Source organism: Hyaena hyaena, unplaced genomic scaffold, assembly GCF_003009895.1.
Source record: "Hyaena hyaena isolate Hyena2069 unplaced genomic scaffold, ASM300989v1 scaffold_290, whole genome shotgun sequence".
NCBI classification, from domain to species: Eukaryota; Metazoa; Chordata; class Mammalia; order Carnivora; family Hyaenidae; genus Hyaena; species Hyaena hyaena.
In genome coordinates, this window is record NW_024080926.1 from 550,602 (window position 1) to 575,846 (window position 25,245).

At 50.0% G+C, this 25,245-nt stretch overlaps 1 protein-coding gene across 5 annotated transcripts in view; it reads right to left on the minus strand.

The window, feature by feature from the left end:
- Positions 1-17,983: 17,983 nt before the first annotated feature.
- The window catches only part of RNF144A (ring finger protein 144A), a 121,739-nt gene continuing 114,477 nt past the window's right edge, over positions 17,984-25,245 (minus strand). For all 5 annotated transcript variants that reach the window (XM_039247292.1, XM_039247293.1, XM_039247294.1 and 2 more), the window contains one exon: positions 17,984-22,180. In XM_039247292.1, coding sequence (XP_039103223.1) covers positions 22,049-22,180 — 132 coding nt within the window. In that variant the 3' untranslated portion in view covers positions 17,984-22,048. The remainder of the gene's footprint in view (positions 22,181-25,245) is intronic.

Here is a 25,245-nt window from a genome sequence, read left to right on the forward strand (position 1 = left end):
AGCGTCCTGACCTCATGTCAGTTTTCATACGAACAGGAGCATGACTTTGTCCCCGCCCTCCAGAGCTCATAATCGATTTCCAAATAGTGACAGGCACCTTTAAATCTGGTGTGGACGCAGCAGGAATTCTCAGCCGTGAGACGCGCAGCAGACTTGGCAGAGGGCAGGGCTGAGAAGAGCTTCCCAGAGGGGTTGCTGAGAGCTTGTCTTGAAGGCTGAGCAGACCTCACGGGGGTAAGAAGGTGGGGGGGGGGTCATCACTGGCAAAGGGAATGGCCAGAGGAGGACCCAGGTGGTGACAGAGCTCAGTGTACTTAGGGACCTTCACGTTTGTGCCCCCGATGCCCTGGAGAGAACCTGGCCTCTTCCAGCCTCCGGGGCTGCTGGCCACCCTGGGGCTCCCTGGCTTGTGATGAAATAACTCCAGTCTCTGCTGCTGTTTCCATGTAGCATTCTGTGTGTGTGTGTGTGTGTGTGTGTGTGTGTGTGTGTGTGTCCGTCCACACTTTCCTCATTTCATAAAAATACAGGTCGTAATGTATCAGGGCCCGCACTAATCCAGAATGACCCTATCTTAATTTGATCACATCTGCAACAACTCTATTTCTTTTTTTTTTTTCCAGTTTATCATTTACTTTGAGATAGAGAGAGAGTGCGTGCACGAGTGCACAAGTGGGGGAAGGGCAGAGAAAGGAGGAGAGAGGGAATCCCGAGCAGGTCCCACACAGTCAGCATAGAGCCCGATGAGGGGCTCGAACTCACGAACCATGAGATCATGACCCGAGCCAAAACCGAGAGTCAGACGCTTAACTGACTGAGCCCTGAAACAACCCTATTTCTAAATATGGTCACAGGTAGCGTGGGTTAGGACTCCTTACATATCATTTTTGGGGACATAATTCAATCCACACAGGTTCAGATGCTATTTGGAAGCTATTTCTCCTCACGCGGTCTTCATTCAAAAAGCTCCCTTTTTAGACTTTTTACAGGGCTCATTATGCAACATATGTAAATATTGAATCATTATGTTGCACACCTGAATTTAACATAATGTTGTATGTCAACAAAACAAAAACGCTCCTCATTACTGTCCATGCAGTGGTGTTTAGAGCCCCATTCTTCTGGAAGTCTCCTAGAGTCCCCAATCCCAGTCCCTTGAATACTGACACAGCCCTGTCACTCAGCAAGCACTGAGCGTTTTCAGTTGCACTGAAAAGGGGAACTCAAAACCTGGAGCCCCAGAACTGTTGAGAGCGAAGCTGTTTCTCGTCATTCAAGGCACAAATTCTAAAATATTTGGGGGAGTTCATCTCCAGGATGTCAAGAAACTTCTATCAGACCAGTTAGAACTCTGTCTTCACCACTGTGTAGATTGAGCACTTTCCATGCAAGTTTCCTGCGCACAAGCTGGGGTCTGAATTCTCATCCACCGGAACGCAAATCCCGCCCCTCCGAGCTCTGGGAAGAGGAGAAAAAGGAACCTTGGTAACTACGTTGTGACTATTTACAAGGGCCAGAGACTCTGGCAGCGAGAGAACAGGACAGAGAAAGAGACAGACAAAGGGAGACAGGGACAGAGAGACACAAGCATATGGAAGGAGAGAAAAGCAGCAAGTGACAGAGAAAGAGAAAGAAAGACAGAAACATTCAGAAATAGATGGAAGGGGGAGGGTATTTGAAAGCAATGAAGGTCAGAAGGTACACAGGTGTCACTGGAATGAATGGTGTCATGAAGGAAAAAGAAAAGCCGGGTAGGAAAAACTCCTACCAAATAGCACACTGGTGCCCGAGCACGTTTTCAAACTAGGACCCCTCTGTTGCTGTAAGTGTGGCACGACCCTGCTGTCCATTGTGACGCCCCCCCCCCAGGACCCCTGGGGGCTGAGGCAGACCGCCCCGCGGGCCCATGCAGAGCAGACAGTGGCAGTGGGTAGGGGGCTCCGGATGTGCTGTGCCTCGTCCAACACTGCCCCCCAGAGACCCTCGCCCACCCCATCCAGCTGGCCCAGCCCCACACGAAATCGGGGGGCTGTGGGGGTACACTGAGCTGGCTTGCTTTCCCTGCGGGCTACTATTGACCTAGGGCAGGTGGACTGACGCCCCAGCCCCCAGCTTCCTCAGCTGTAAGATGAGTGAGAACTGCCTCTCAGGGTCGCTGTTGGGATGAGGCGTTAGCATGTACAGAGCACCGGCCCAGGGGCTGGAGCGTGGGAAACGCCAGTTAACCTCCACTTTCCCATCTTGGTGACTTCAGTGTCCTTATCGGTGATACTCAGCCCCTCGGGTCCTAGAGTCTCCATGCCCAACCTTCAGTCTCATCAGCAGGAGGCTGCTATGGTGCCACCACTGCAAGATGCTTCCCTCCAGGAACTGGCCCTGCCCTCTCATCGCCCCTTCCTCCAGCCCCTCTCAGCCGGTGGCCGTGACACTCACAACACCGCTGTCCCTGTGGGGCCTGCGGACACTCTGCGTCTGGCTTCTCTTGTCTGACTGGCAGCCTCCGGCCCGGCTGCCATTTTGAAACACCCTCGCTCTAGTCTTGACGGCCTCAACCTTGACTAACAGAGCAGCACTTGAAATCACCATGATCTCTCTTATTTCTTATCCTCGTGTGTGTTGTTTCTGATGGTAACCCACCCTCCGGGCCAGAAGGATCCAGAACTCAGCCCTGCCTGATCCTCCTTTCCCCTGTAGTGCCTGAAGCCCGTCATCAGACCCCACCATCATTTTCACGACTAAGTTTCTCTTTGGCATCACTTAAATTATTTAACTTTCCTGTTTTAGTTTCCTTGTCTTTCTGTAAAAATCATGGTAGAACGCTTAACAGGAGATCTGCCGGCTTTACAAATTTCTACGTGTGATTACGTTTTCCTTGACTATTCGTGCGCTGGTGTCCAGTAGGTCTCTCAAGCTTGTTCATCTTGCCTGACTGAAATTTTATGCCCATTAAATAGTAACCCCCCATTTCTCCTTCCCCTTGGGCCCCGACAGCCACCACTCCACCCTCCGATGCTGTGGATTTGACTACAACAGTTACCTCATACAAGTGGAATCAGGCAGTGTTCATTTTCTGTGACTGGCTTATTTCCACTAGCATAATGTCCTCAGGGTCCAGCCATGTTGTCTCGTTTTTAAGGCTGAGTAGTATGTATAGGCCACTGTCTGTATTTATCTGTTCTCTATTCACCTGCGGTTGTACATGGGTGGTATCCATATCCTCAGTATCGTGAAAAACTGCAGTAAACACTGAAGTGCTAATTTCTTAAGGAGATCCCAATCTCGACTCTTTGGGATACATACCCGGAAGGAGGATTGCTGGATCTTATGGTAGTTCTAGTTCTCATTCTTTGAGGAACCTCCCTACTATTTTCTACAGTGGCTGCTCCATTTTACATTCCCACCAACAGGGCTCGAGGGTTCTGTCTTCTCCATGTTCTTGCTAATGCTTCTTGTCTTGCTGTTTTGTTTTGTTGTTTTGTTTTGTTTATAATAGCCATCCTGACAGGTGCAAGGTGATATCTCTTTGCAGTTTTGACGTGCATTTTCCTGATGATTAGTGATGTTGAGCATTTTTTCATTTACCTGTTGGTCCTCATGTATAAAATGTGGGGTAAGAGCACCTGGCTGATTTAGTTGGTAGAGCATCAGACTTAATCTCTTGGTCGTGAGTTCGAGTCCCACATTGGACATAGAGATATGGAGTTTACTTTAAAAACATAAAATGTGGGGTAAACTATCCAGCTGTCAGGGATGGCACAGAAATTAGACGTCATGGAGACTCTACACCTACTGTTTTATCTCTGGTTCCCCTCACCCCATCCTGCTATTCGGGGACCTGCCCTTCTAGCTCCATTGGTTCTCAGTGGCCAAATGAGAGTAGCCACTCAATGATCGGGCCGGGCCCCTGGCTTCAGTCGATTTGGCCCGAGGAAGGCACTTGATCAACTTCTTCCAATTAGAGTTCTTCCCCGGGAATTGGCATTTGGAGCTAAGGGATGCCCACATCAACTTAAACCCTCTTTGAAGAGTGAATGTAAACAGTTGTTGCCAGGAAATTGATGTGTGGGAAGCTGACAAAGTTAGCCTTCAGGAAGGAGGAGAGGTCAATGCCAGGGGATGGAGAGAACACCGAGTTCATTATAAAGACTGCAGCTTTCTTCCATCGCAGTAGGAGACCGCCTGCACACCTGCCTGTATCCTTGTGAGAGATCCATCTGCCTGCTTCTGGCGTGCTTAAAATAGCTCAACGTGATCCCTGTAGTCCCAGGAGCCTCAACTAATACACCACAAACAGGGGCACTGTTTTCCGGAGGAAGAGGGCTGCCTCCGGGCTGTTCTGTTCCCCCACGATTAGGTGCGTGCCTTTGGGCCAAATACTTCATTTAGTCTCCTGTGCTCCGTTACAAGGTAGAAATGAGACCACCAAAGTCACAGTGTTGTTGAGAGTTTTAAGGAAGAGAAGGCGCCAACATGAAGTGCCATGTTGGGGGCATGTTAAACCCCCAGGGAATGTTAGCTTCTCTGCCATTATTGTTGCTACAGCCAAGCAAAGTCACGGACACTAACATGCATGTTAAATGCAATAGCTGTTTATATTTACGACAGATGGTCATCTCAGACTCTGCTCTCTTACAGTCTTTTCTTCAGGATCACCAGTGCTCTCCTTATGGCTCTAAGTAACAGATACTTGCAGAAAGAACTAACCTGAATTCTCTGCAGCATTAGACATTACACCACCCCTTCCTTTGGGAAATAGTTTATTCTCTACTCCTATTTTCTCCCTCTACCTTGCATACCACTTTTCCTGGGCCTTCCTTCTATGGGTGGCTCTTCTTCTGCCCATGCTTTAATGTTAATTCTCAGGGCGCCTGGGTGGTTCAGTCGGTTAAGCATCTGACTTTGGCTCAGGTCATGATCTCACAGTTTGTGAGTTCAAGCCCTGCGTCAGGCTCTGGGCTGACAGCTCAGAGCCTGGAGCCTGCTTCGGATTCTGTGTCTCCCCCTCTCTCTGCCCTCCTCTGCTCATTCTGTCTCTCAAAAATAAATGGTTAAAAAAAAAAAAGAGTTAATTCTCTGCCTTGGGCCTCTTCTCCTTTGGTAGCTCTAGCTCTCCAATACCTCTTTGGCTCCTATATCCTTACCATCCATCCACTTGCATAATAATGCTCCAAAATTAATATCCCACCCTGACTGCTTTCCCAAGTGTTATTCTCATATATCCACCTGCCCTTTGGACACAAACCCGGGGTGCCCCATGTGCACACTGAGCTCAGCCTGTCCATAACGGAACCTACAACTTCCCTTCCACCTCCATCCTGTTCCTCCCCCGTATTCTCTGCCCCAGGGCACTCTGCACATTCATTCAGAGTCTCAAGCCAAAAACAGGGAGCCGCTGACTTCTTCCTTCTCCACAACTTTGCACTCAAGGAGCTGCCAAGGGATGTTCCTTATGAACATCATGAAATACCTCCTCTTTTCTCCAACCCAACAGGCCTTAGTTAGGACCTTCATCATCTCTCGATCTCTCGGCTGGATTAATGCCACACCCAGGTCTGTGCTCCAAATCTGGAGTCAGCAGTCATACGGGACACATGTGCCCTTTCTAAACGGCAAAGCTGATGGTGCCTCCGATCCGCTCACAACTTAACCTGAGGATAAACGTCAAACTTTGTAGCTCTTCCATCTCTGCTCAGTACTCAGACCACAGATATTTCCCACTGAATTGTTGTCGTTGTTTTGTTATATTTTTCATTCCTCCTAAAGAAGAGTTTGTAAAGAGAGGACACGAAGTGCTCAGGTTCTTAGTGGAAACTGTTCTATCGGTAACATGTCTGCCCCCAGTTCCTGCAGGAGCTTCTAGAAGGTCTACATCTGAGCTGGTTAAGAATCAGTGAAGCCACTGATCGGTCTGCACCACAGTCAGTCCTCTGACCCGAGGACAGAATTCACTTCTAAGTCAACAGAGACACAGAGAGAGAAACTGGATATGTATCTCTGCTGTCTCCTCTGGTCCACAGTGCGCTCTGGAATCAATGGTGAGCAAACCTTATTTATCTCACTCTCCTCCAGAGATATCTGTCACCTCTTTTAACTTGGGACAATAATGTCCTTCCCACCATGGATGCAACGCCTTGTGGGCTTTCCTTGTTGAGATGGAAGGCCCTCTTTCTATGCCTCTTTTTTTTTTTTCCAGTACTCCACATCATCACGAAGAACACAGCAGTGACTGGTACACACGTCCTCCCTCTGTCCAGCCCCTTTGCAGTGTGATTTTACAGCAACTCCCAGCCAGAACAGAACATATTTCCGTATTTCTTCTTAACTCGGAAGCATTCTTGAGCTGTGCTTTGGCAAAAACCAAAAGGGAAACGATACCACCAAAACACAAAAGAAACAGCAAAGTCAAAATGAAATAGTCTCAAGCCGAGACCACCAGAGATGGTGCCTGTATCTGCTCTTTCTCTGACCTCTGCCCAGGCCAGGCTGGGGACATCGCTTGTCACAATGGCAGGAAATGAGAGGCCATACAAAGCACAGCCCGGTCTGTCCAACTGTCCCAGCTGAGGTAAGGGACACGTGACAGGCCCCAGACTTGACACGGATGCCACGGACCCAGCTGACCCAGGGCTAATCGCAGGGGCCTGGGAGAGCTCTGTGGAGGCTGGAAGAAATGTCCACCACCGCTGATGCATAGGCAGTAGTAAGTGTTCACTGTTTTCAGCCGCTAAATTGGGGGATGATCCGTTAATTATCAATAGCAAACTGATACACTCTCACCTCTTTTATCTGAAATGAAGCAAAAAGGGGAAAATGCCTACCATACAAATAGATGACTTACATCACATATGATATTTGATGGTGATGCCTGTCAAGTAATGTGTCTAAAGCACAGAGTGGGTATTCCTGCATATTAACTTCTGAGACTCTAGAAGTACTTCTCATTCTTGTGTTGGGTAACTTGAAAAGCTTTGATAGCCTTACCATAAGCAGGAGATATAATTCTAGACCTCAGCATTGAGCCTAAATCATGAACGCCAAAGAATGGGTGTGCTAACAGTCAGCAAAACCAAACAGCAGGAGACTTATTCCTGAGCTGTGTTCTTCCTGAACTGGCCGCTGGGTACCGGAATTCTGCCCCGATCCATGGAAATGTACGCAGATCGGTAAGGGAGACAAGCAGTTCTCTGGGAGCGCTTCGGTTGATGTTATTATTCTGCTCATCATCTGGGAAGAAAAAGCCATCAGAAACCTCACCATGGGGCTTGGCTCCAGCATTTTCCCTCGGAATATGATTAATCACTCTCTAAATAATACAAGTCTTCCAGGAACAATAGAAGGCAGCGACTACAGAATATTCATAAATATTCAACTGAAGCCTCGTGGAAACGTTACACTCCCACCAGGGCTCTATGCTGACATTGGAAGTCAGACCCCGACTCAGACCCATAAAACTGTGCAGGAAAATATTTACATAAGCAAGCTCGGCATGGGCTGTCACAGTGCGACGTTACACTTTTTGCCTGAACACTGGGAATGAACTTGGACCTGACGATGAAGCTCTGGTCTGAGTGCCAGCAGCTTGTTTATGTCTGTGACCAACTTCCATGATGTTGGGGGCTGACCAGAGTAGGGCTCCTGGGCCACTGCGTGAGCAGAGCCCAGGTCATCAAAATATTGTTTTATTTGTCTTTTGATTCTATGGTTTCCATTCGCCCTTCTAGAAACCATTTGATGCCCATCCCCTAGACACTAGGAAAAATAAGTGTAGACTCAGGCCCTTTGTTCCCTCATGGAAACTGCATTCCACAAAGGAATACAGGCTCATTAATTTGCCATTGCAATTCATCTCAAGTGCCAACCTGGTGACTGGACCAAACGGAAGGGGCTGGAGGAGGGAGGAGGGGCTGTAGATTCTGGTCCCCGGAGGGGCTGTGGGGTGGACCCGCAGAAAAGTCTTCACAGAGGATGGGATGAGAGCGTGGCTCTTGAAGGCTGAGAACTTGCAGATGAGAAGAGAGGGCAGGAGATTCCAGGCGTCTCTGCTGCCGTCTGGGACAGTGAAGGCCTGGATGGTTGCGGTTAGGGAGCATGAGCTGGAAAAATCGAAGCTAAATCTGGAACCGGAATTTGGAGCCCCAATAAACCGCAGTGGCCTTTCCCTCCATCTTGCTGAGGGTTTACTCTGGCTGCAGTTTTGGCGAGAGAGGAAGGCTCGGAGGGCATTGGCTGGCCGACTCCTTTGGAATCTGATGGGGACAAAAGAAGCATCCAGCCGTGCAGGCTGCCGCGAGCTTCGGGGACAGGCTGGCGGTCGCCCGGACACTCGTGCACTTGGACCCGAGCCCTGCTGTCTTCGTCCACGCTTGGACCCGAGCCCTGCTGTCTTTGTCCACGCCCTCCTGGCTACGGACGTCTCTCCGGGAAAGCAGAATGCCAGCACAATCCAGCCAGAAACCTCACGGTTTAAAAAAAAACCATGAGAATCAGATCTCAGCCTTTGCAAAGTTTTGAAGAAAGTACCAAAAAGGGACAAAAGACAGAAGAGAAAAATGTGCGAGGGAAGCACAAGGCGAGTGTGTGGAGGATGAGGAAATGTGGCCGGTGGGGCTGGTGTGACACTGGATTCTGTCTAGAAGGTGCTTGCTTGCAAGCCTCATCCTGCCGGGCTGCTGCTAGGATGGGTGGTACTTCAAAGCACTGCTGTGTCCGAAATCAGCATGTGTCAGTTTCCCGCCAGCAGTTTCCACCATATCTGCAATCGCGGCACCGGATTTCGGCACATTCTGGTGTCCACGAAGTATCATGCATTGTGTTCTGCCTCCAGCACCCCTCTTGCTCAAGAAAATGAGCTTTTAAACAATTCCTGTGAAGCAATCCACTCAGGGCGCTTCCCTGCACCCACCCCCCACTCCACCCCTGTGATTGGCTTAGGGTTTCTCCCTCACCCCTGCTGGCTTCACTGGGGCTAAGTTCCAGGGTAACGAAGCTCTGGGCGGGAAAGCTTGGGGCTCTCAGTTGTCAGCACCCCTTCTCCTGGGGATTTATGGAGATTTCTGTCTGACTCCTGACCCTGGTTACTGGCACTGAGACTGACCGAGGTGTCTGTCTCCATCTGGCCCCCAAGCCTCTGTCTACACAAACCACTCCACATCTCCATCAAAAGTTTTGTCTTCCCCTGCGTGTTTCTTGCAATCGCCCTACCCAGAAACCTTGGTTAGACACGCCACGGTTGCCTGACTCCAACAGCAGTGGGCTGGGGGGAGGGGGGTGCAGATGAAGGACGAGAGAGCAAGAAACACTGAAAACTAAAGCCTTAGGTTAACAGTACAACATTGTTCTGGTTCATCCACGGCAACTCTTACCGGGCCTCCTCGGGTCCCTCTACCCACTTTAAGGTTTTTTTTGTTTTTTTTTTTTAAATGTTTATTTATTTTTGAGAGAGACAGTGTGTGCACATGTGCAAGTGGAGAAGGGGTTGGGGGGGGGGGACAGAGGATCTGAAGTGGGTTCTGTGCTGACAACAGAGAACTGGATGTGAGGCTCGAACTCACGAACCGTGAGATCATGAGCTGAGCTGAAGTTGGATACTCAACCGACTGAGCCACCCAGCAACCCCCCCCCGCTTTAAGTTCTTCAAAAAGGCACATCTAGATGTAACAGCCAAGTTCAGGGGTGCAGAGAAGGGAGCATGCATACAGCACCACAGGGATGCAGTCTGCAAAATGCAGAATGTGGGAGCACTCTCTAGGAAACATGGCTCCCTCATTCACAAAAAATATTACGAGGAAAAATATCTCAGGGAAGAGAAAGCCACAGAGTCAAAGACATGTAGATCTGCCCAACAACAATGTTTGGAGCTTCAATTCTGATTAAAACCAACTAATGCAAAATATGTGGAATAATAGAGGAAATTTAGAGATTTGTGATCTCAAGTAATAATGGCTGATTTTTTAGATATGATAACAGCAGTAGAGTTGTGATTAATAAAGAGCCCTCATCCTTTAGAAACACCTAGGGGGCACCTGGGTGGCTCAGTCGGTTGAGCATCCGACTCTTGATTTCTGCTCAGGTCATGATCCCAGAGTCGTGGGATCGAGCCCCACGCAGCGCCCTGCACTGAGTGTGAAGCCTGCTTCAGATTCTTTCTCTTTCCCTCTGCTCCTCTCCCTGCTTGCTCTCTCTCTATATTAAATTTTAAAAAATTAAAGAAAAAAAAGAAATACCTGGGGAAATGTTTACAGATTGATCATAAGATATCTGATATTTACTTCAAAATATAAAAGCTGGAGAAAGTCAGAAAGATATGGAGAAGACCAGAGTTTCTGACCATGATCTGATGATAGTTGCACACAGATGTTGAACTCATATGGGTTCCTTATATTGTTCTATATCAGTTTGTATATGCTTGAAATTTTCCATAACACAAAGCTAAAAATAAGTCTGGTAAGAGCTTTGTCTGTACTTTACACACTCTCTTGGTTCACAACTGGCCTCCACAGCATGTGTGATTGTGTTCTCCTCTCTGCCTGGAGCACCCTTGGCTTGAGTCTCCCTTTTCTTCTCTTTCCTGCATTTCTGACCTAATCCCTACTCGTCTTGGCTCTTTCAGTGTTCATGTGGTAGCCACCCCGCCTATCACGCTGATTCATCTTTGTACCTTAAATACCTAGCCTAGCGCCTGGCACACTGTGTGGCACTTACATTAAAACCAAGATTGTTATTTTTAGGGGCGCCTGGGTGGCTTAGTCGGTTAAGCATCCGACTTTTGCTTGGGTCATGATCTCGCGGTTCGTGGGTTCGAGCCCCGCGTCGGGCTCCGTGCTGACTGCCAGCTCAGAGCCTGGAGCCTATTTCAGTCTGTGACTCCCTCTCTCTCTGACTCTCCCCTGCTCATGCTGTCTCTCTCTCTCTCTCTCCTAGAAATAAATAAAACATTTAAAAAAAAAAGATTGTTATTTTTAGCTCTTCTGTGTTGTGAGGATTAAGTCTTATGTGAAAAGCGCCTAGCACATTAGAAGCTTCACGTGGGGCACCATCTCCACTTCCCCACCATCGGAACCCACATGGCCCTCAACCCTCATTTCCAGTTGCTCTTCTTCCAGAAGCTCCTCAGACCTGACACTGGTCCCTCTGCTCTCTGAATACCTGTGTCCACTGATAAGTGTCTGCTCAACGTTTGCTCTTCTGGGAAGATTTCTATGAGAAAACGTACTATGATTCTTTTTTATTCTTGGCTACCCACCCCCTGGGATTATCTTGGTGTTCGCAGGACTATCTAAAATATATCCAGGGGAGCCTGGGTGGCTCAATCAGTTAAGTGTCTAATTCTTGATTTCAGCTCAGGTCATGATCTCATGGTTCGTGGGATCAAGGCGCACACTGGGCTTTGTGCTGATAGCACAAAGCCTGCTTGGGATTCTTTCTCTCTCTGTGCCCCCCAAAATAAATAAATAAACTTAAAAAATTAAAATATATTCAGATTGATGGGGGCCAACTAGAACTTGATAATTCTCAGACTGTTAGTAATTGTAAGATCTTAGCTCCAATCCCCCATGGGAAGAATGAAGCCACTCTAGTAATTACACACAAAAGGCAAATAGTAACCTCCTCATCCATTATGGTCATGCCATCCAACAGAGTAGTCAGAATGGGGTTGTCTTCGCTGTCTGGTAAAGAAACCAGAGATCAGAGAAAATACTTGTCCAAGTTCATTCAGTTAATGAATGAACTGAGAATGAGATCCAGGTGCGGTGATTCCCGGACGCCCTGGCCCCTCTATAACACTTGCCAGGGGCCCACCCAACTCTGTTCCTCCAGATCCTAAAGTCCTTCCTCACTAAGCTGTCCCTAAATCTTGCTTCTGGAATGAACCATGGAGCACTCACGCCACAAACACTAAATCTTCAGTGTGCCTCAGGTGCTGTGCTGTAAGTGGGGCTAGGCAGGCAAGAGAACACAGGCTGGCTGCCAGACAGCGTAGAACGTGCTGCAAACAGAGAGAACACAAGGCATCGCGTCACCGTCTCCAACAAGGGACACAGAGTCCTGTGTGACACAGACAGAGCCTGGTCGTTTTAACCCTCTACTTTGCCACAGTTAAGGCTGTAACGTACTTCTTGGGGTCTCCCTTCTCACCTCCAGCTGGTGGGTGAGCCATTTCTTTGATAAACACCAGATCGGTGGGAGCTCCCAGCGGCCACACTGTGCAGTCCGGGGCGGCGAACGGGAGGCATCTCGGCAGATGGCAGCTCTAGAGAACTAAAAGCTCCGAAGGGCGCTGGCCCGTGTGCCTCACCCGGCGAACAGACTGTCGGGGAGCTGCCGGTGCTCGCACACGGGAGCGTGGTTCTTAACGCAGTGGATGCAGACACCTGAGATCTGCAGACCAACGAGACACCAGCGACTCCGGCACAGTAGACACTGAGGCAAGGGAAGGGCGGGGGTGGGGGGGGGGGAGCCACAGAACCTGAATTATAACAAAATATGCAAAGGCAACTGCCTAACAGGAAGGAAAGCTTGAGGGGCGGGACAGGAAATGCCGCGGGGAGAAGAGGCTGGAGGTGGAGATGGGGACAGGGCTGCTGGATTCACAACTAGAACGACCCAGAAGTGGTCTAGGAGGCACGCCACCGGAGGTGGCGCGGTGGAGTGGGCTGAGGAGTGGGCCGAGGAGGGCGGGGGAAAGGTGGCGAAGCTGTACCCGGAAAGCTACAGCCCCTCGCAGGCCCACGGCTGCCTCGCCCTCTGCACCCGTCCAGTGTGCTTGTGATTTGCAGGTGTGTTTGCAAAGCCCAAGTTCGCTTTGTTCTAAGAGTCCTCTTCCGCCCTCCGTATTGTCTGCTTCTCCTCATTTGTGGCGACTCCCTATCTAATATCATCCGCAAGTTTCAACTACGTGCTGATTGCTCCTTTGTCATTAATAAAAACATTAAGTTATTATTTAATATCCATTCTGCACCCACAACCAATCAGTTGTGCCCAATAGAGAAACAGATTATGCTCCACCTGCACCCTCCTCCTCCTGCCCCTGAAAACTTCTCGAGTAACCGAGTGTGGGGGACTTTCTGTCCTTTCCCCTTCGTGGACCAGAAGGATTATTTTTCAGGATCTTGGGTGTCAGGTGGAAGCAGAAAACAAAATCTCCAGAGATCGTCTCTCCCCAGAGAGATGTCACGTTACCTAATTAGTCATTTCTTGTCTACTGTTTTTGTCATTAAGAATTTATATCCAGAGACCCTGGGTGGCTCAGTCGGTTAAGCGACCGACTTCAGCTCAGGTCATGATCTCATGGTTCATGGGTTCGAGCCCCGCATCGGGCTCTGTGCTGACAGCTCGGAGCCTGGAGCTGCTTTGGATTCTGTGTCTCCCTCTCTCTCTGCCCCTCCCCCACTCATGCTCTGTCTCTCTCTGTCTCAAAAATGAATAAACATTAAAAAAAATTGAAAAGTAAATAAACGAATTCATGTCCTGCCAAGGTCCCTGTCTTCTCGTGGAGGACGGTGGCTCGTAAACCCCAGCAGACCTTGATCTCCACGAGGGTGGGTCTGGGAAGCTTCGCAGTGTCCTTGTTCTCGGTGACTTCTGCAGAGCAGGTTTCTGGCACTCACCGTATTCCATCCATCTCCTGCGCATTCGTACTTAACCTTCAGCTAACGGAAGCCTCTTCCAGAATGAGCGGAGTGGCCTTTGCCCACATTTGCTTCCGTGGTTCTCAGTTTCATCCAGAATCTTATCTTTATTCCAGTTCATACCTTGAGGAATGTCGACTTCCAAGGTGATCCTGTCCTGGGAAGCACTTTGCTGTCCCGGAAGCAGTTTGGAAAAACCCTCATGCTGCTGATAATGCGCCCCGACCCCAGCAAGGCTGCCCTATTCCCACACCTCTGAAACCCTCTCCGAAGAGAGGTTCCCCTGGGCACCAGTGGCCTTTGCCCTTGAAGCGCTTACGCCCTGAGTTTTCTTTCTACAAGCTGCGGGGCGGGGCCTCTGCTTCACGGCTCGCTAGCCACTGCTACCTGAAGACTCAGCAGGAGCCTCAGTTTCCTCACCTACAGAGTGAAGAATTTCCACAACATTGATTCTTGCTTTTCTAGGGCTGTGGTGAGAATCCACATTCATCGGGGTAGAATGTCGATCTGGGAAGGACAGTGTTTATCCTGCAGTGGCCGCCATCACCAGCTGGACACTGAGCCAGACCCCCCGAAAGGTCGCTGCGCGCTTAGTTGGGGTGGTGGCGAGGCAGGCTGTGTCCACAGTATCTGAAGGCACCCCGACAGCCCGTGTGCCTTAACGGAACTACTCCCCCTTGAGCTGCCCTGGGTCCCTCTTCTCGTTCACTGGGCTGGGTTGAGTGTAGGACCAAAGTTCTCTTTCTTCAAATGTGAGATTATCTTCAGACACAGAGTTCAGGCTCTTCCCAGGGGCAAGACGAGGAAGCCACCACACCCTGTTGAGGGATGTCCCTGCACGGTGACAAGGGCAGATCAGGAAAGCAGGGTGGTTGTGGTGGGGCACCCGGTCTGGGAGGCAGAGCTGGGGCCCCCACCACCATGTGGCCACTCCCTATTTGTATCACCTGTGGCAGTGGCTCCCCAGCTGTTTCTCCAGTGTCACATGGAGACGATAATCCTCCAGGTCTGTGAGCATTCGCACAACCAGTGTATGGCAGTAAGCAAAGCACCGGGCTCGTCACAGGGTCTTGATTCATGCTAGTGATTTTCTGTGTCTATAGTAAGACATCTGCACACCTTCAGTTCAAATCTGATGGCTGATTCTTCTAACCAAGTGACCCCGACTGACCCTCATTCCCCAAACATACACACACACACACACACACACACACACACACACACACACGGCAAAAGCTTAATTCTTCCACATAACAAGCATTTACATAGTGGATGTGTCACACCATGGTAGGAATTGGTGATGCGAAACATGAAAATCTTCCATAAATAATGTTAATTTCCTAAATCCCTAGATCAAATTGAGTCCACTTGTCAGAATCTTTCAAACACACTCCTTCACATCTTGGGCCTTTCGTAAAAGTTGTGCTAAGTGGAGAGATCCTGAGGAGTGGGGACAGACTACATCCTGCTGAGTCTTTTGAGTGTGGTGAGAAACTAAGTAAATGCACATTCTGGGTGGATTTTTTGAGTCCATGACAAAAACGAATCAGTAGAATAGAAACCGGTATTAAAAAGGACGCAGATAATTGTCCAGAGGAAGACGTGACTTTTGACTTTTCCCACATGGAGAATTCTCTCCCATTTTCCTTGGTGGCGCCAGAGCCCTGCACACACAGTCACTCACCAGCGTCTCTGGCCACGTGAGCCGTGACGCAGGCAGGGAAGCGGTCAGGCCCCGTGCAGGTCATGGGTTCTGGGAAGAAAACGGGGCTGGGGCGAGTTTGGTGGTCGGGGGTGGACGCAGGGATGGGCATTCCTGGTCGGACCAACATCCTCACCACAGCTGGGACTCATTATGGGCTTCACATCTTGTCAAACACTCCCCTCTACAATTTCTGAGCCTTCCCGTTTATCCTTAAGAAGTCGTGGGGAGGTATTTTTACCCTCGTGTTCCCATGAGGAAACGGGTGCCCCGGCCTGTCACGTGCCCAGGTAACAGCACACCTGGCCCCTGTTTCCAGGTGGCCCGGACCACCCCCCGCCCCCCAGTGTGGGCCCCGTCCTGGAAATACACACCGGAGTGATGTAAGGAAGGGAACAAGTTGGGAAAACCAAGTGATGAGCACTGACAGCTGTCTTTTAAATTTAATTTTTATTTTTTTTAATGTTTACTTCTTGTTTTGAGAGACAGGCATAGAGAGAGAAGGAGATATAGAATCGGAAGCAGGTTCCAGGCTCTGAGCTGTCAGCACAGAGCCAGACATGGGCCTTGAACTCATGAACCATGAGATCATGACCTGAGCCAAAGTCGGACGCTCAACCGACTGAGCCACCCAGGTGCCCCGTGACTGCTATCTTTAAATGGCTGAGTCAGTCACTGGCTCGGACGGCCCGGTCCCAAACGGAGCACTGGGCACACGTCTCCTGGTCTGGCCGCGCTGGCATTTCCGTCGCCCCCAAGGGACACCTGCACAGGCTGAGCTGCAGCCAGAGCAGCTCCCCGCTCCTGTGCTGCCCGTCGGTACCGTCCCACCTCTGGGGCCGAGCAACTTGGGTTCCTCTGACTCTTTAATGTTGGTGAACGTTGCCATCCAGATAATCTGGGAGGGAAACAAATCACGTGCCTATATATACAATACGCATACGGATTTATCCGCTTAAAAATGGGTTTCTCCGCAAGAGCGTTCTTTGGGGCTATTTCCGCATTCCAGATGAGCTCAAAGAATCAAAGCCCAACCAGAGTATGGACGCCTGTTTCGGGGAGGGGGGCTTCAGCAACAGGAGCTCCTGGACCCCACCTGGAGAGTTCCTCCCCTTTTGTTCTTGTCTGTCTCCTCTGATTGGCCTCGCCAGGGCAGGACTGTCCACCTGTGGACCAGACTCCCTATTAGAGGCTGAGCTGTGTCCCCAAGAAGGATGTTGGAGTCCTGGCCCCCAAGACCTGTGAGTGGGGCCTTACTTGGGAAGTGGGTCCCTGAAGACAATCGAGTGAGGATAAGGTCAGAGTGGGCAAGGGCGGCTCGAATCCAAGGACTGGTGTCCTCGTAAAGAGGAAATCTGGACACAGACACACACACAGGAGACACCATATGAGGATGACAGAGACTGAGGCAGTGCATCTACGGGGTAAGGAGGCTGAGGGACTGCCAGCCAAGCATGAGAGGCCAGGGAGAGAGGGTGGGAACAGACTCCTCCCCAAGGTCCTCAGAAGAAGTAACACTGCGGACACGCTGATCACGGACTTCCAGCCTCCAAAACCATGAGAGAACACGCTTCTGTTGTTTAAGCCCCCCAGTCTACGGGAATCTGCATGGCAGCACAAAACCCACTCCCCACAGCTTTAGAGCTGGGCTCCCCAGCTCCACGCACTGCACCCCGAGGCTGGACACTTGGGTAACTGCTACCCCGATGGACGAGATGGACCAACTTCCTGGACTGGCCACTCCCTCGAACATTCCTGCCCCGAGTTTTATATAGCTGACGCCTACTCATCTGCAAGGTCACGCACGGCCTCTTCGCAGCAGCCGCCTGGCCGGGTGCTGTGCGTATGCATGCCCACCACACAGTACAGGCCACACTTAGTCCTGTCGCCAATCGGCACAGCTGCCTCTCCTCCAGACTAGGGGCTCTCGGCGACTAGGAATAGTGTCTGTGGTGCCAGCAAATCACCAGTTAACAAAATACACCCACTGTGATGTGCACCTTAAGCTTCTAAGGATGGTTTTTAAAATGTAACCACAATTCGGGAAATAGTTGCCCCCCGTTAGCCTGCTGTTAATAAATAAGGCACATATTCTCCCACAAAGTTTCAATGAAGCAAATGAAAATCAAAGAGAGTTACCAGAGTTACTACGAAGACAAGCGTAATCTGTACTTATTCCTCTTTTCCTGGGAGGCAGAGGATGCTCATGGATGGTTATGACGCTGCCCGTGACTTCCGACAGGCTTGTAAGTATTTGTCTCGGGCACGGAAGCAGCCAACGGGGAGATGCTTTCTGATGCCGCGTTACCCGGCTGGGACCACGAGGAGGAGAGGGGAGTGTGTGGCCACCTACCCAGTGACCCAGCGACTGTGTGGCACCAGGAGCTGTGAACACTCCCAACAGAGAAAACCTCAGAACAGAAACTCAGCCTGACAGTGATGGGAGGCCCCACCCCCACCCGCCCTCACTCCCGTCTCCCATCATGCCCATCGTCGTATTCTCAACCCCCGGGCCAGAAGTCAAAGAAGAATGTACAAAAGATGGAGCCAGACCGGATTTACAAAAGTAACCTGTATTCCAGCCAAATCTCTTTAAAGAGAAAAATCCCTTTTCTAAAGGGGGGTGGGGACGGACAAACTACATAAGACACGATACATTTAAAATATGTATTGAAATTACAAATCAAACTTTTCCATGTGATTCCAAAGTACAAAACACAACATTAAAAGGCATTCAAACAGCTCTTTTATACATCACAGTGTTAGTGGCACAAAATGGACTGACGCGTCAAAAACGAGAACCGAACTTTTGTTTTCACCACCATTGTCAAATACATACTGTCTACGTGTGCATGACCCATTCATGCATATTTTTATACAAGAGTAAAAATACACCCATGGTAAAATGAGCAAAGGACGAAGGAAAGGTCAGGCGTGTGGCTGGTACTTACCCCTGACCCCAGGCTCCCAGGAGCGTGGAAGACGAGATTATACGATCCGAAGGAAGAAGGGAGCCTGTGGGACTGTACCAACCAAAACGGCATGCTCTCCTACTAGTGACGCATTAGCAACTATATGTGGTGCAGGCCCTTCATTCCATTTGGCATTTTTGGCAATACCAGTCATAACCTCTTCGTTTTGTGTATGTTCCTAAGGGCTTGGGTTAATTATAAAGAATAAACAAGCTTTGGTATTTTTTTTAAAGAGACCTTCATGAAGCTTTATACATGCAAAATGTTTTCCCTTGATGAGTTCACTGTGATATATATATATGTATACATATATATGTATATATATATACTTATATACAGGGAGATTTATTAATAAATGAGAATCTGAGAAGTATACAAAAAGCCCACCCTGGTTCTTTCCAATCTCCTAATTTTTAAAGACTATCAAGGGAAAATGTCCTCTCCTAATTTCTTAAATAACTTTGAACTTTGCAAGCAAGATAGATGAAAAAGATAGACTCATCTTGGAGTAACTTGGGGATATGAGGCTCGCGTTCCCCACGGGCCCTGAATTCCAGGGTAGGAATCGGCCTGGCTCCTACACTGGTTTTTAGGGAATAATATGCCATAAAGAGAATTTGCTCCTCTTTGTGGAGGTCGGTTCCCCAGGCCACGGCCACTCCCGCGGGTGAGGGGGACCCAATAGGGCCAGTGGTCATGCCCTCCCAGGGCCTGACTAGGCTCAGATCCTGAGTCAACCTCTGCTACGTGAATGTCTACGCGACTCCTCCTCAGAGCACACGGGCCTCTCGTGACCGCTGCAGAGCTCGAGGGCCAGGCTGCAGGGGACACGACGGAGCCAGACTGAGAGACGGGGCATGTCCCGCAAAACCACCCCACGGGGTTGAAGGGACTCAGGTGACCCGCAGGTCGGCCGCGCCCTCCAGGGCCACCCCAACCGGACACCGGCTGAGTCAGCCATGATCTGAGGACCTTCTTCCCTCCTCGCCAGGATTTCAAGGCCTCTCAGGGATAAACGTATGTGCTTCCAGAACGTCGGCATGAAGACCATCCATGAAAGGGCGTATCAGGTTAAGACAAGCTAAGCCACACAGCAGCCTGCCTACTGAGTGCAGAACTCCCCAGGGTTTGCCAGGGAGGAAGGGCAAGGTTAAAATCCAAGACGTGGGCCATCTCCCCACGTTCTGTTTACATTTTACATCAGGCGTGTAAGTGGTGAGTCCTGCACCCCCACGAACCATGGGGATGGCATTCCCTACTGAAATGAATGGGGTCTGACGGGGGGAAATGCAGGATGTAAGGATCGCAATGCAGTCCCGCTGGTGTCTTCCCCGAGAGCAGATGGTGTGGCAGCTGTGTCACCACAAAATCAAAGTGAGGCGTGTGCGGTGCAAAAACTCGGAGCAAACGGGAGCCAGTGTGGCTGTGCCCGGCCCCAGAATCTTCGTGGTCCCCACCTGGGTCCAACCACGCGCGTGTGAAACATGTCGGGGGTGAAGGCACGGGGCTGGTGGGGGCTACGGATGTGTAGGGCCTGCTTACGGATTTCTCCGGGACAGACGAACAGCCCAACCCGCTAAGAACAGAGACCTGAGCTCCAGCCCCGGGAATGCATCCTTCCCAAAGGCTCCGGTTCCACCTCGAGGAGAAGGGAACTACCATGTGGACTTGTGGCCGTGTGCAACGGGGCCGGGATGGGCTGAGGTCTGCCCTTCCTGGGTCACCATGGAAACAGAGCCACGAGCCTGACGCCTTTGACAGGCATCCTAAAGGGTGCCACTAGGCCAGTGTGTTCACTGATCCCAGCCTGGGCCACCGACTCGGGCCTCAGGACTCACGGAGCGTCACCTCTCCAGGAAGCCACCTCCCACAGGACTCTGTCGCAACAATTCCAGCTAAAGATTCCCTGCCCAGGCTCCATCGAAAAGACGGCCTCAGGCACGTTCTTAGTTCATTACTGAATCAGAATTCACCTGTGGTCATAAGGAGACTATTCTGAATGTGACTTTGACATGGGCTAGTCTCCTAATGGCTTCAGTTTCTTAAAGATAATAAATTTCACTACAGGTGAAAAGTGACGTGATGCTGTTCCTTCTAATGTATCAAACGTTAAGAAATAAAGAACTTTCTGCACAGGGAAGGAAAGCAGGACCCGAGGCCAACACAGAAAGGTAGAAGTCGAACATACAAAAGACCCACCACATGTTACAAATGTGCTCACGACAAGCAAACAAGTCAGATTTTGCTTCCATTTCACTCCTTTGTGGAATGTTTAAAAAGTTCCGCTATAGTAACTCGACAACATTTGCCTTTCTGTCATTTCAGAAGCCCCCGAGTTCAACGCAATCAGTTTGCTCCTTAAAAGCCCAGGTGGCTTTTTAGGCTGTATCAGAGCCGACTCTCTGTAAAGAATACGCGTTCTCCACTTTTTAAAGTCAACGGATGGAGCGATGTGTGTGTCATTCATCCGTGCATTCTGCTACCGCGGTAACAGTCACACAAAGCCTAGGACAGACCGAGTGGTAAAACCCCTAATCGCAATAATTAAGTGACATGGAAGGTGTTTTCAGCGGGGCAAAACAGTTAGCAATGGGACTCAGAGCTGTGTAAGAGAACAGAATTTCTCCAAAATAACTTAAGTCATTTAAACAACTGAGAATCAGGAGGCTTCTCCCCCGGGTCCCAGGGGGTCCTCCGGTCCTGCCGGGAAGCCCCGATAGCACTTCACTCTCCTTGCCGTCTGCACCAGGAGGCTGGGGTGAGTAGCCAAAACATGTGGATTTCATGTCAATCAGCAGGGCCATTCCCGAGTGAAACATTTGGTTTCCAAAGACATTACGAAATATTTGCTCGTACCTGGATGAGAAGACCTAAGCCCCAGGAGCTGAGCTGAATCACCAAAGAGAGAAAAACACAAAAGAAACATCTAGAGAGATAAAGACACTCCTCTAAACACGTCAGCATCGTCAGAGAAATGCAACAGCATAGGAAGCGCCTGTGACAGCACACCGCTGACGGCGTTCACAACGTCGTCACGAGTTCCGAGAAAAAGACAAAGAGCGCATAAGGCTTTCTAAATCTCCTGAAGAGTGGCCGAGCCAGAAAAGTCATTTAACAATAACTTCTTAAAATGCACATTTCAAGAAAGGCATAGGATGGTTTGGATGCACCTTGTTGATTTTTCACTACTCGGTTGGAAAAACAGAAAGACACCTTCTAAAAAGGATTTTACTAAATGCCATTAGTAATAAAAACAGTTGTCATAAACAGAGTGCTTTTCTCAAGTCAGAATTGTTGGATTCTGCCTGAAGTGAGTTGTAATCCTTAAAAGACTCCTTCTCTCAAAAACATGGCAGCATCAGGACGCCGAGGAGGAGACGGTCAGCATTTTGCACGAGAACGTCTCTCAAGCAGCCACCAGACACTCCTAGTCTATCGCCACTGGGAGAAAACTGCCCGGGGTGCTCTGTACAGCGCCTCCCTCATCAAGTTGGCAGAGATCGATTGTGTGGGGATGCACCCTACCCACGCCAGCCTGCCTTCCCCACGCCCGGGTGACTGCACCCGGGGCCTCGGCAAGCGCTCTGATATCAGTCCCTGAAATCACGGCATCCAGCGTGACACTGTGAAGCTCAATGGGGCACATAAGGCAAGAAAGATGTTTAGTGAGGGGGGACGGTGGGGTGGGGTGGGGGTGATCCACGCTTCCCGGAGGCAGGGGTCTCGTTCCGGCATCGCGCCTTCCTCTAGGTGGGCAATGGGTCATCGTCACCTTTACTGCACTTGCACTTGCAGCAAAGTACAAATGGAGTGGCCAAGAGCAGGAAAGGCGAGGCCACCAATAGCAGGAGCCCAAATCCAGCAAAAATGCCCACGACCTGCAGGAAGGAAACACAGGAGCAGAGGGTAAGGTGGCTGGTCTGTAGGTTCCATAGCTGAAATACAAACCACACCACCATCCACCCGGCCATCATCTACCCATCTGTCATTCATTTATGCATCCATCCAGCCACCCATCTACCATCTATCCATTCATCCGTCACCCACCCATCAATCCACCCACTGTCTACCCATCCTGCATCTACTACTCATCTACCCATCCGTCTGTTCATTCATTCACCCAACCCATCTCTCCAGTCGGCCATCCATCAAATGATCATCCATCACCTATCCTATCCCCCATCCACCCATCATTCTATCCTTCATCCACTCATCCATCCATCCATCCATTTATCCACCTATCCATCAATACTTCTTTCCCTCACCCCCCTGCCCTTTCTTTCATTTCTTTTTCTTCCTCTCCCTTTCCTCCTTCCAGCTAAGGGCCAAAACTACCATTCACTGATACATCCAATTAACCAACAAGTCTCCCCTGAGCCACACACTGTATGAGGTCTTACAAATATAGAGACACATCAGATCATGGCCCTTGAGAAGCACCTAGGTCAGTGGAAAGAGACTGAGACTTAACCAACTGACAACAATACATTTCACAGAAACTGCCGTCAGGTTCCAGGTATCAAGGGAGCCCAAGGGTCAGACACCGACATCTGTTAATGGGAAGGAAGGCTCCCTGTGGTACATGCCTGAGATTACAGAGATAAGGGGGCAGTTAGTGCACAGGAAAGACTAGGATAAGACGGGAGAACAGGAGACTCAGACACAGCGCCTTAGAAAGGAGCCAGACCTGTGTCACTCCCAGAGTTTAAAACCGACTGTGATACGTTTAGATTTTGTTTTATAAGACATGCTTATGCCTCGGTGTGAGTCGGTGCCAAGAGGAATAAGCCTCAAATGTAGACATGTTGCCATCTACGTCAGGCAGTGTGGCTGGTTGGAAAAGCAGGGCGTTCACGTCCTGACAGCCCCCAACACTGGCCACAAGACCCCCAGGCAGAGGACAATGCAGAACTGAAACCTGATGACAGAGTCATACCACCACCTAGTGTTCACAAGGACAAATGCGTGAAGGGTCTGGGCACTCTGTTCTAATTCTGACTCCTATGTGTTCCTTCCTCGCTGGACCTCATTTTTCTCAACGAGAAAATAAACAATGAGGTCAAAGGTCTCTAAGGGTCATTACCAACTCTGACAGAGGATACCAGGCTATAGCACCCCAGCTGTGTCAAAGAAAGTAACGTTCCCTTGGATGTCTGCCTGAAAGCCATCACACACATCATGCTGCATTTACAGATTACACTGTGAATGCTAGGAATCCATGTTTTCTGCCCAGTTGGCTAAGTCCGTTTGTCTGAACACAATGTCGGTGCTGGAATTATAGGATGTGCAATCAGATCAGGCTTTGTGCATGCTGATATTTTAGAAAACATAAAAACACCCAGAAAGCTGTTGCTTGGAGGGCCCTCGAGCAATCTCCACTACTTGGAACGTGCTGTCTGCCCCAAAGAAGGGACACTTTATGATCAGAAACATATCAAAATGCTTGACCAAATGCTCACCTTCCTGGCCAATAACACACCCTAGTTTCCACCCTGTTTATCTTGCCTCTTAGTCTGCATGCCATGTAGTAAGCAAGGTCACCCACCCAGTCTCTTGCCGATCAGGGACAGGAGGATGCAGATATTGCCGGAAGGAAAGCAGCCACCAAAATGAATGAGATAGGATGCAAGTATCACAAAACAAAAATAATCAGTGAGTATGTTATCAATGCGTGTCAGGCACTGGATTATACACTACAGGGGATATGGATGGATAAACAGTTCCAGGCTCTGGAGGGAATCATGGCAGAAATCAGTGCTGTTCATCTGGCAAATTCCCAGATTTTAAAGCACAGCTTCTCTGGCCGCCTGGGGTGGCTCAGTCGGTTGAGCGTCCAACTTCAGCTCAGGTCATGATCTCGCAGTTTGTGGGCTGAAGCCCCGCATCAGGCTCTGTGCTGACAGCTCAGAGCCTAGAGCCTGCTTTGGGTTCTGTGTCTCCCTCTCTCTCTCTCCCTCCCTCTCATCCCCCATTCATGCTCTTTCTCGGTCTCTCAAAAATAAATAAACATTAAAAAAAATATTTTTTTAAAAATACAGTTTCTCGAACAGACCACAGCTTCAGAGTAGAGCACAGGTTCCACGACCAGTATAAGCCTCTATGCACGCATGGTGCGTCACCCGTAATAAACGTACAATAGATATTTAGGAGACTGAGCCAGTCTAACAGAAACTGGTACGTTCTGAATCCTCTCCTCCAAAGAGTTCGACAAACCACACTCCAGCGCCTGGGAACTATAAAGCAAAATCAAAGGTGCCATTAGGTGAATGCATGGAGCACCTTTAATTCTCCGACACTTGGCATTTGAACATGACGTTGTTCATGTTCATGAGGTGCACCCAGCACATGCTGGATGTGGCAGAGGCTGGGTCAATGACAGGGGTAAGGGACTGAGGGCTGTGGCCACTCACGTGCCTCTTCCCCATTCAGTGACATCAAGATGGCGGCTTGAAAAGGCAGGGTGGGAGCGTTTACACCACGGGACGCAGCCGCCCCTGCCCCGCAGCCTGCTGTTCAATGACTAGCAAGGTGCTGGAGGCGTGCGCTGGAGACAGGGGGCTCCACAGGGCAAGTGTGCCGGCTGCGTGCGGAGTCTGGCCGTGTGCTAGGTGACAGCTCCCGCTCTCTCCCGCCCCCCCGCCCGCCCCCACTTTGTAACAGCTCCCCATTTCTCTGCTTAATGAATATTTGTTCTGAACCATGTGGTATAGGAAGAATGAGCATCTGTCTTTGTTCTCTGAGAGAACAGGGTCGGGGGTGGGGAGGGCAGCCACAAGCAAGGACAAAGGGCTGAAAAGTTCTGTGCAGATACAGATTCACAGATACGGAAACAGGTGCCGGCAAGTTCAGGGTGGCTTCCCTAGGGAGGCGGCAAGGCCAACAGGTGTGAGCCAGGTGTGCAGGGCAGGTGTGAGCCAGGTGTGCGGGGCAGGGGTGGGCCAGG